The sequence below is a fragment of the Vollenhovia emeryi genome, unplaced genomic scaffold (assembly GCF_000949405.1).
Source record: "Vollenhovia emeryi isolate VEMERY1.0 unplaced genomic scaffold, V.emery_V1.0 DF939197.1, whole genome shotgun sequence".
In the NCBI taxonomy this organism is placed as follows: Eukaryota; Metazoa; Arthropoda; class Insecta; order Hymenoptera; family Formicidae; genus Vollenhovia; species Vollenhovia emeryi.
This window is the reverse complement of record NW_011967169.1, coordinates 708,687-720,974: the sequence shown is the minus strand read 5'-3', so window position 1 is coordinate 720,974 and position 12,288 is coordinate 708,687. Positions and strand designations below refer to the sequence as shown.

The 12,288-nt window shown below is 39.4% G+C and overlaps 1 protein-coding gene across 9 annotated transcripts in view; it reads left to right on the top strand.

The window, feature by feature from the left end:
- Nucleotides 1–12,288, top strand: part of LOC105561998 (cysteine-rich motor neuron 1 protein-like) — a 273,339-nt gene that overhangs the window by 38,699 nt on the left and 222,352 nt on the right. For 8 of the 9 annotated variants that reach the window (XM_012012459.1, XM_012012458.1, XM_012012457.1 and 5 more), the window contains 2 exons: nt 772–996; nt 8,365–8,412. In XM_012012459.1, the coding sequence (XP_011867849.1) occupies nt 772–996; nt 8,365–8,412 (273 nt within the window). The remainder of the gene's footprint in view (nt 1–771; nt 997–8,364; nt 8,413–12,288) is intronic. The other variant, XM_012012460.1, reaches the window with a different exon arrangement.

The following is a 12,288-nucleotide window of genomic DNA, read 5'->3' as shown; positions in this document are numbered from 1 at the left end:
GTTGCAACGTAGGAGAGCAATTTTTTTTTTAATGAAAGATATACGGGTTGTCACGCCAGTCAATGTTATGCAAATATGTCGAACATTATTCATGGGCCTCGCACGATCGCAATCGGGATCGATTCTTCAATTTCACCGTTCGATGCATAATAATAATCTACCGACAATGGCGCCGCTATCTACCGACGATGCGAAATTAACTTCATTATCTGATGTTTTACGATAAACTTGCATATGCTACTAACATAAACACTTGTAAATTACGCGTACCAAAAACCACACTCGCTCCTGAGGGGCCAAGCGTATTACGGGAGAAGAAATAAATGGCTTACGGTCGATGAATAATAAAATTGCACAATCTCTGTTGCATGCTGAATAATAGAATCATCTTAACCGACACAAAGCGATCGCGCACGTTTCATTCGTCGATTTCTATGATCTCGAATTCAATCACTGCGTTGCTATCAATTAATCACAGTTGACTTGATATAAACGAAAGAATCCTTCAACTATACACGTGCCCAGTGAGAACACTAACGTCGAATCAACGGGGTCGAAACAGCGTCCCAACTATCAGTTTTCGAAAATAATTGAAGGTTTTCGAACTTAACTTTTTCCCTACTTGCCGCTCAATTTTTTACTCGTTGGTAAAGAAAAATAAAGGCACTTCTGTTGTTTTACAATAGTATAGTATATGTTAAAAAAAAAGACGAAATATCTGTGAAATGTCTATACGCTCATGATGTACGTTCAATATCCGGTGTTTTCCAGAGATCCCTGGCAGATGGAGGAGACATTGTCCACACGGGCCGATGATGTCGGGTTCTGGCTGCAACCTGGTCGGCGAGGGAGTCGCGGCCGAGGACGGAAACGCGGCGGCCGCCGGCAAATGCGTTTGCGGTCCGTCGGTGCCCTGGTGCCCGGGTGAGCCGCGGCCCTACATGTACATGACGCGGCACGAGTGTCGGCTCAATTTGGAGGCGAAAATTGCTTACGGTAGGACGCATTCATTCCATATGCGAGCGCACTGTGATGTACGGCGGCGGTACGACGCGACGCGATCCGCGTGCTCCGCTGCGGCGGCACGATAATGCGCGTCAAAGTGCACTAATGGCGAAATTAATTTCACGCTCGATTCGTCAAATGGCGCGAGTTACACCCGTCTATCGTTAGAGGAATCGGACGTAATACGCGTAGCGCGGGGACTATCAATTTTAATTATCTACCTACGTGTTCATCAGAACTGGCGGGAAACTTGTCTAATCGATGAAAGTTTCTACGCGCTCGCTTAATGCGTGTAACAATTTGTTCCGATTCGTTGCGTTTCTTTGGAGACGTCGATGATCGATGATGGACGGCATAGGTCTGTGAATCGGGGGAGAAACAAAAATTTCATTGCCACGGTTTACATTTATAATTGTCGCGGTGATAAGGAAAATGATAGATCTTCGTTTTTGTAGGAAAATCATTGGAGTGATTAATCGCGTTTTATTTTTGAAGATAAAAAATGACTTTAATATCCATTTAATTATTTCAAGAGAAACGAAAACGACCTGTAGTTACGCTTGGTTGTTTACTGTGTTTTTAAGCATCTAGCTCCGACCGCATTCTCGATGAATGGACAGTATTCATACCGTATCGACGAGTTCGCGTCGTTCACGAATCAATCGCGAAAATATCTTTTTAGTATATCGTTTGTGAGCTATTGCGAACGTCAATGTTTATTTACTATTACGTTTTTGCTCTCTTAGAGTGGCCACAAAGTTTTTGTTTGCTCTGCCGCGTTGTTTGTCTATCGCGCGCGTGCTACAGTTTACGATAAGAATCGTTGACGTGATAGAGAATGGGATCAATCTCGCGTAAAAAAGAACATTGTCATCGTCGTTTCCGAATGGATCGGAGATAGGGAATATAGGGCTCGCCCGCATTGCGCCACGTATTTGCAATAGCCAATAAAACTTCTGAATCATGGGCGTCATGAAAACTATAAACATTTATTTGGCCTATTAACAAAAGTTGTTTGCTCGACGCCGACAGTCCATCTGTTTTAAACTCAATCGCTATCCCCTTTTTAAAACGTTGCGCGCAATTCATTGAACGCGTCGCAATTTCAGTGATGCGACTCGTTAATTATGCGAACAATTACGACCGGCTGTTTATTTTATCGCCGTTAATCCTTTTAGCACAGAGAGACCCTTGTTCTTTCTTTATTTTTTTAACGAGTCATTTCTGCACGGCATTTTAAATTTTCTTTTTTTAAGAACATTTTTTAATTAAATTTTCATACGGCCCCCTCTTTGGATGAACTTGTTTGCGTTTGCGTGTTGCAAATAAAATAAAAAGCCGACGATGATTGGGAACCGGTTGGGAACGAAGGGGTTAAGAATTGACAGTCATCATTCGAGTTATATAGTCTTATTGCCCGATATTAATCGGGCGTATTTTTATCGTCGGTCGTTACTCCAGAAGGACGTGCCTTTACGACTGTCTTTTCTGGTGAGCGTAGCCAGCGTTGAAATGTGGATGAAAAAGCGAAATAGCAGCAAGGTGAATGAAATACGTGAAATACGTGTCGGGCGCGCGAACGGCGAGGCGTTAATGAAAAGAAAACACAAATAGTGTCAGAAGTGAGGACAACGACTAAGAAAAACGGGGAAACCGAACTGAAGGGGATACAGATGGTATACCCGGTAATCAGAAAAAGACACAACTGCAGGCCACACTCGTGACGCAACGTTCGTTCGTTCGTTATCGGTTTCGTCCTTTCTGATTAAAACACACAAAAACAATCGTCACGTGAAAGAGAAGATTGTATTATCTATCGCTAAAACTCGAAGCGACTTTTTATAGTTTCTCGATTATCCAACGTGATTTCCGATATACTGTATAAGAACTAATTGAACTTTGCACATCAGAACGACCTCTTTCACTCAATTGCATCAATGTCTTTTTAGAAAAATCTCTGCTACTCCGCGAAGCAATAATTCCATCATCGAAAATATAATATTTCCAATTTATCTAACGATATAAAATACAATAATTTTCTCTATACTCTTCTTTCGTCGAAAGCGTACTTGTATTTGGGCGATTTATACGTCACATACATATGCATGTGTATCATATTAATGTACCGCGTGTACAACATGTTGCAAGCTGAATGTCACGCGCATTCGATTCCTCCTGCTCTCAGCTGCAATAATTGCTCATGTCGAAAGAAATAACTGCGTGTGGGTGACTCCATAACAGTTATGATTAGAGCTCTCATCCGGAGTTGCTCAGAATCAATAGTTAACTCGTTCTCCTTTCGAGTGCAACTTCCAGAAGTCCATCTCGACACAGTGCGGTGTTCAACGTGTAACGAGGTTGTTGGTGAACGAGTAACAAAAGTAGTTACCCCGGACGGTGCAGAAAGTTAAATTCGATTCGTTGAGAAAAGTTTAATCGCGTACGTTCTATAAAGGTAGAAGGCAGACGGATTGTTCTTTTACCAGCGAGCTAAGTACACGAGTAAAATCTCTAAGTCCGAAAGAGGAATAAAGGAACCAGCCGACCGAGTCCATTTCGGTGAACCGAAGCACTTCCGGTGTCCTCGAATGGCACTTTGTATATTAGAATTATGTGTTACTTTCAAATATATAAACATATATTACGTTTAAACTAAAATTAATAATCGTTAATTACACAATATTATCATACTCTCTAAAAATCAATCAGTTTATCACTGAAGTGAATAATCTCTGATTTGCAGTTACAACTGAAAGTTGCAGTAACTGTAAATCAGTGACTATTCACTGTTTTCAGTGATTACTCACTGATTCCTTTTTAGATAGTAAGTTGTATGGAATTGGACATGCTTTATTACTGTATCAGAAATATTAGCTGTTTATGATAAATCTCGAAAATGAGAAGGAAATTGAAATGCAGAACGAAGCTAAGAATTATAGATTTGTATTCAATTACCGTGCTGGGTATCACATTAATTCGCTTACAACCATATGAAACATTTATTTTATCTCTTTACACCCACATTCTTTATTTGTGTGTTATGACGTCGAATATTTTCAGAATAGACACCATTCGAAGCAGCAAATTGATTTGAATAGAGACATTTTAGCGGTATCATCCCCCGCAGTGATATAAACTGGTATTTGGAACGCGCCGCGAATTTCATTGCACCTCATTGAAAGTAATTGTCTCCCGGTTAATTGAGTGCAATGCCCGATATTGTTCGCCAACCGCGATAAAAAATCATTGATTTCGTCGCGAGTGTATTACACCTCGAAATGCAATGTGTAGGAAATTGTGCGAAATACGGGATGCAATAATAGGTACACATGGTGTACATGCGCTGCATTGTATCTCTATCACGTTTATATCGGTATTTACGAAATATGTTTATAGCGGGTATTTTTCTACGCAAATTTACTCCACGAAAATAAACCAAATTCCATTATATTATCTGAAATAATTCAACAATCTTGTTGTTCAGCCAAATTTGCGATTTCTCAGATTTCGCTTAAGCATTTCTCAAGGATAAAAGCAATCATAAAAACCGCATTAAAAAACTGCACATTTTATATACATAGATATTGGAGCCTTTCTGACTCGTCCTAAAAATATTAATGCATATATGCGCTGAGAAACTACGTAATTTAAATTCAATTCTCTTTTATTTTATGAAACTGAATTTTATTAGCTTAATAAACGCGTCACGATAATAATGTATGTATTTCTGGAAACGATTACCAAATTGATTTGTTATGTACCGAACAGTTTTACAATTTTATTTCTTTTTACTTGTTGCAAATAAAACAATGGGTTAATAACGAAGTTGCCTTCGAAATATATAATAAATATTGCTTAAATTGCTCGTTGCCGCGGCCGACCTGTCGTTAGCAGAAATTAATTCGTTTAATAACGCGTGCAACGCGAATTTATACTCGACTGGAAGTTTGGCGCCGAAATCGACTTTGCAACACCTTCAATTTCAGTTTACGTTAGGCCATTATGCCCGATTCATTTTATGTCATAGCCTAACAGCTAGTCGTCGCATGCCCATGGTAAACTTATTCGACACGCTAATTCATGGAATATGAAGCGAATTGCGAATCATATTGCGGGAACTAATAAAACTTTGGGGTGATGCTTAGCGGACGTAAATTAAATGCCACATGTCAAGAATTCGTTTGAGTGGATTTTCAGTCCGCGACGATAATGTCTGAGCGTTTAAATCAAAGCATCTGGCGAGCGAGTTAAATATCTAATTACTATAACAGAAAAGATTACGCGTTCCTTGAAGCGGAAAAAGTTTCCATCAATTTTTCCATATCTTAAATGTTAATAATGGCAAACTTTTACTATTGGATTTTTTTTTTCAATTTATTAGAACGAATAATCGCGAGTAGCTTTCAAACTTTATAACTCTGTTTTCAAAATTATAAATAAACTTTGCATCTCGTTTATAAAACTGATGATATTATTGGAAATAGTATCCCGAGCAGGAAATTAATATATTTTTCTTTTAATGATAGAAGGAAGAGTTTGTTCTTCTTCCTTTTTCCTCGTCCTTTCTTTTGTTCTCACTCGCTTTCATCTCTATCGGAGTAATATGATTGATTATTTTAAAACTTTCTGGAGAGAAAACACGATCGGTTTTTTTTTTACGCGGCAGGGATACGAGGGTGCGCTTTACTATTGTACTTCACTGCTTCGTTTCCGGAATCAAAATATATTTTGGCCCATTCGCCACATGTCAGAGAACGTAACATCGAACGAAAGCGTTTATGAAACATTCCAGGACATCCCTCGATCCTTTATACTCTTGGCAATTTCTTCTTCGTTCATACGTACTCCTCTCACGTCCCGGATCCAATCGCTTTTTACTCTCATAGTATAGCGAAACAACGTAAAGTCATATTGTGAAGTGCTGGCTCGGCAAGGTCTTATGAAAACCTTTGGATCTTCACTTTACTGCATGCAGAATTTCGAAGGGCGCGCGAATGTTCTTTGAGGAAGCTTGGCACGGTCAATTTTACTCGTAAATTCCTTTTCGCGCATGCAAAATGATCTTTGCAACATTTATTTATTTAGATTGACAACTAGAGATGGGACGACACAGAAAATTTATATGAATTTTAGAATATAAATGTCATAAATCCCATCGCAGGAAATGAATTAAGTATACAAATCGAGATAAGATGTGCACACAATTGTTTTTAGCCGGGAAAGACTGAGATTGCATATTTGCGGTCCCTGCACAGATGAATAAAATTACACCGGGATAACTTTCTCAGAAAGTTATTCCTTTTCTTATCACGAATTCATGAATTTCTAATCAGATATGTCAGTGCGTTAAAAGTGGCCTGAAATTGGAATACCTATTATTAGATATACCGGCGACGGGATATCTATCTTTATTCAGTCGGCTTTTGGGTCAGAGCGCCGCGATATCGTGGGAAAACGATCCCCCAATGTTGATCTAGCCTGGTTCAGACATTAGACTGCGCAATTGCGCCGATATAAACACGTGGTCGGGCGTGATCGGGCGACGTATCGCCAATCGCTTTCGTACGCAGTCAAGACCAATCTAAAAATGTCAAATGTCCGACGATCTAATTGCCAGGGACGAGGTTGCGGGAGCGTAGGATTACGGATGCCAATATAGTCGTGCCGGTGCCTTACGGTCTCGCACGCCTCAACGGCCAATAACTTAATAATTGGGTCATTACACGAACGCTTTATTGATCGTTAGATTCAACTTGATCTCCGAAGATCTTCGTTGAGGATAAATTATAAAGCTAACCTCGGAACAGAAACGAAACCATTAATTTCGTCGGAGAAGCTACCTTATTTATAAATTAATGACTCGCGCAAGGATGTATAAGATTAGCACGTGACATAAATATAATAGTGACATCGGCGCGCGTCGGGTGCAAAGAAAGATTATAAGAAGCTAGACAATATTAGCAGATGCGTTTCTGCTATTCGTGTCCTATACTCTGCTAAAAGAAACCGAAATAGAAAAGAAACATGTAGACTGAATCTAAAAATAATTCTTCTTTATAGGCGAATTATAAGAATTCGCAATAATTTACATTTATTATTTTCATAATTAAGTAATTACTGAATATACCAGTCTATATTAGGAACAGTTCACCTTATACGAAAATTTACGAAAAAAACTTGTAGGTATAAGGCAATATCAAATATTTTTAAGTAGTTGATCTGTTGCTTTGAATTATTGATTTCTATACTTTAAGTATATGAATAATTAATGCGGAAAGATGCTGAATTGCATTTGTCTAAAAACTTAGATGTAATGAACTTGTCGAATTAATGTTTACTACGAGCGTAGTGACGTGGAGAGCTGATTGGATGGAAGGTGAAGGGCAGTTACTGCTGGGCAAATATTAATAGTAAATATCGCAGCGGTCGTCCGAGGAAGATTACTCCGTGGATTTGCCTGCACTTTCGAATAATCCGATATTTGCCCGGGACTCGCGTCGATGTTGCGTAAAATTTACTCGCTATATTAAACGTCCGGCGGCAATCCATTCGGATATTTGTATAACAAACGTTCGCGGCCGCGCGAAATATTGAATTGCTCACCCCTAAGCAAATTCATAATCTATAACGCGCCGGTACCCACAATGGCGGTGATATTTAATAAGACCGGGACATTTATAGAACAGACCGAGACATTTATCGCGCATAAATATATTCGAGAGAAAAAAAGACGAGGCAGTTTTTGCAAAATAATCTCAGGTTCTTAAAAGTCCATGTAAATCTGTGTTTTTTTTTATCGAGTCAGTATCGAGAAATCGACAACAGCGTTCGAAAAGGCACGAGTGCATCATGAAACTGATTTAGACACGTACCTGTAATTTTCAGTAACACATTTGTCTTCGTATCTTCCTATTCTGCTTTCGTATTCTTTCCACGCACATTAACTTCTTTCTTTCTTTTTTTTCTTTAGTCTTTCGTTCCGTTACTCTTTACACTGCCCATTATCAATTGGTTCTGACTAATGCAATCTTCTTTGTGAATTCATTCTTTAATCAATGCCAATTACATCGCTGGATGACACGCGATTTGGTATTTTAATGGAGCTAAATTGCATTTACGGCGCTGGTCATTACGGAGACGTAATTATCGAAGACTGAATTACTTTACTTGTTAGCAGTTCTCGATCGAATCGAGCCGCTTGGGCACCCCCGATCGCGAAATAATGGACGCGCCCGAGAATGCTATCTAAGTTTAATCTAATGAAGTGTTTCGCAAGTACTCGTTAATTAATTCATGCCCAATATCCGTCTATACCGAGAAGTACCACCGCAGCCGATAAACTTCTAACTTCTGTTTCAGATGACCTCTATAATTCTGGCGACATGCCGAGCAGCACTGCCATCGAGGGTAAGTTACTTTCAACCAATTCCAGAAGTTTTCGCGAACGGGCGGCTTTAATTGAGTATGTTTAGTATTCATCCCTTATCGTGTTTAAGGGATTAAAGGGAAATTATACGAGCTCGCGTTTCAACAGTAAACTCCGCGCCACTCTTCCTTTGACACTGTATCGTGGCTTTAGCAGTCTTCAACTCTCGGCATTAATATGTTTGTCGTTAACAAGTGTTGGGGGAGAGTGGGGCACAATGTGTCACGGGACATTGTGAGTAATGTCACTGTTTTCTTATTTTTAGTTCGACAAATAATTATACTTATAGTGATGATTAAGAATTAAAACGGGGAACTTGTAGTTAACCCAACTGGCATATTCCTTTATTTAGCAAAATACAGATATATCTTTAATGAAGCAAAATAATGTACCACTATATTATTTATGTTTCGCTCGATATAAATTACTTTTACATTGACCGAATTTTCTCGACATCGTTCCTCATGCCAATAATTCGCCACTCTACTCAATCACGTTCGGAAAATGCAATTATTGTTACAATATTTCACGAAATTGACTAGAGGAACGTAATCTTATTTGATTGACAATTATTTGGTATTTACCGACACCCGTTTTGTACATTTTATGCAAACTACCAAAAAATTGCCCCCTTGTAGCCGGGCATCGCTGCCAATTATTCTCACGTGTTTCCATGATTCTCGCATTTACTTCCACGGAATAATTACGCATATTTTTAGCAAAATATCCCGAAAATCTTTCGTTCTTCTCAATTAGAATCACATGAAAAGTTTATAAAACATTTTTTTAAAGATACAAAGTTGTAATAACGCAATATTATCATAAAAATGCTGTTATTAAATGATGTTTCAATCGTGTTAACTTGGTAAGTTTTGTTGCCTTAAAGATACGACTGAAATTTGCTTTCTCGAAACAGAGAATGTTAGGACAGTACCGTTTAGATGATATTGCAAGCTAAATAGAAATTCTTCTCCGCCATTTTCCGTGATATCAGTGCCACTCGCGCTGCTACTAATTACATCTCTTATCGGCGTAACACATCTACCACGTTCTTCGGGACAGTGTTGGGTACACGGGGAAGCGCATAACCGCCAATGTAACGGCGAGATAGTCCCATAAACGACTCAGTGTGGAATTGAATTATTTCGTAAAGATTGGGGAAAAGATTCGCGAGGGTTAAGCAGTCAGCACTCGAGACGCACGAGATGGGAAGGTTAATTTAATTTGGTAGGCGAAAGCGCCCTCCCACCGTCCTCTGTCTTCCCTTTCTCCTCCCCCTCTCCGCCTATTGCGAAATAAGAAGAAGAAAGTAGCGAAGATAAGAACTTGCTTCTCTGGACGACCACAGTTAGCCCATTTTGCGCGGTTTCTAACAAACAACGCGAAAAGAAGGCGAAGTTCGGTGATGCGCCGAGAAGCCGTAACAAAGGAGGGACCCGCGTATATCGCGGCACATTTGCGGCGAGGCTTTTCACAGGGAATTTCCGGCGCGACCGGGCGCGTTAAAAAATTACACTTTTGCGTGCGTACCGTGAAATTGAAGTGGCAAGGTTGTTTTTCGTTTTTTTACTTGGAGCTTGCATCGCACCGGCCCTGGCCGGGTACGGTTTCGCATTACACTTGCGTCACTTTCGAGCGGCTACTTGCCGTTGAAATTACATACGGGGAGCTCTATCGATCGTACATCCAAATTTCGAGAGATAAGCGAACACAGCACTGCGCGACAGAGAAAACGTGGCTTGATTTTCATCACTCGCCAAGTTTTAAGATCAAATTTTCTCCGGGTTTGCAAGCGGTTCGAAGATTTTCAAATCGTTATTTTAATCTTGAAAAAAAACTGGGTTCTAAATTTCTCTACCTTTTCAATAGTTTAAGATTACTTTTCTCAACTTTCAAAAATGGGCAAATTTTACTTTTGCATCGAGTGACTCTGATTCTTACGCATTTAATATATTATACCCACATTAGGGCAACCGAGTATTCATAATTGTAAATTGTGAGGTTTGAAACTGTTTCAAAAGTAACAATTACATTATTCCATGTAGCTGGAAGCCAAGGGCGATTTAATTTATCGGGTGGTCTTTCGCAAGACGAGTGATGAAAACTTCTCTATTGCTTCTAGTCGTCTGCGTTGCCACGTCGGGCGGCTGTTTCCAATGAGTTGTTACGGAGAGTTTTCATGGGTTGGTTGCGTAAGGTAGCAGAGTAATCGTGACAAAGTTCGTCGATCTAATCGTATGTCGGTGCGACGTATGTTTCAGCTAAAGTCGATGAAAGTAGACACAGCCAGATACTTTGTTAGAGCTTGCAAAATTTCACCCCAAAATTTTTCTTTCGATGATCGCCCAGTGCGGATTTGAGAGTCCAGCGCTTACTGAACATAGTGCAGACCAAGTTTCATCCGAATTTAACTGTTGGTTAACGTGGCAGTGATTTTCAAGACCCTTGAGTTCCGGGGAGAAAACATTGGATGCACTTGGCGTGATGACCAACAGTCAGATTCGGATAAAACTTGGCACGCATTATGTTCAGGCGCTGGGCTCTCGCGTCTGCATGAACCTGGACGGTTATCGGAAAAAAATTTGGAGTGAAATTCTGCGATACGTCCTTTAGTGAAACGATTCGTGAATGGAATTTCTTGGGGCAAATTTTTTCCCGATTGGTGTCAGTCATTAATACACGAAGAGAATTTTAAGAGAAAATTCTCTCCGTGTATTAAGGTGTTACGATATTAATGGCGAAATAAAATGGTGGAAAGGTGGAACGGGTAAATTTTATCGATTAGTATTTTGATTATTAAATCAAATATTTCTGATTTATTAGAATTAACGTTTAGATCATGTACGAGTAATGAGATAATCTAAGCCGTTTGTTTCTTCTATTCTTTCAAAGTCTCCCTTTCTAAAAAAGAGATGTTACTAGCGCGAATGTCGTTAATATCGAACAGTTAAGGTCTCTTTTCCGCGATCCCTATTGGTTTTCTCCAAGCGCGGTGTGATTCACTTCTCTTTTAGATTCGTGTCATGTTTCAGCTCGCATGTGAATTTTGACAGTTGTGCAAAAATATATTTAGATAAAGTTAGAGACTAAACAAAAAGTTAAAGAAAATAAAGTTAAAGTTAAATATCTAATTGAGTGAAGAAGAATGAAAGAAATTCTCATTCTTCTAATGAGATACACCGATAACTAATCTTTTTTTTAAAAAGGTCCATAATAAATGAAGATTTAGTAATATACATTTGTATACACCAACTATTGAGGTAAAATCTCTAATCTTAGTAGGTACTTAGAATTTAAGTAACATTGATTTTTGTTTCGAAACATTTTCTCGATTGAACAGAATTAATCGTTAATTTAATCAATACCAATAAGTCCGCGGAATAATACGCAAAAGGTAGCAACAATCACGGAACAAAGTAATGTACAATAAAATATTAAGTACAGAATTTTCCATTGCGTAGGCAGGCCAACGAATTCTCAACGTTTTTTTTCTTGTTTTTCACTCGGCGCGGTATCGTACGACGATTAAGCGGGCCAACGAATTCTCAACGTTTTTTGTTGTTTTTCACTCGGCGCGGTGACGTACGATGTTTTTGCGTGCCATCGTGTACCTGAAGGTCGCCTGCCCTCTCACTCGCTCGCCGAACGTCGAGCCGGCAGGCAGTGGCGAGAGTCGCTCCGTGCGTGTTATTACTTTTGCGTTATCGGTTTTCAAGACTCGATCGCGATAAAAGCAGGGATAAAACACTATTGATTTGCACACCTTTATTAGTAACAAGTAACGTTCCTCGATTAATTATTACGTTTCTACAGCTTATAATGAGAAACGAAGTGCGACTTCGGCGTTCGCGCTGTAA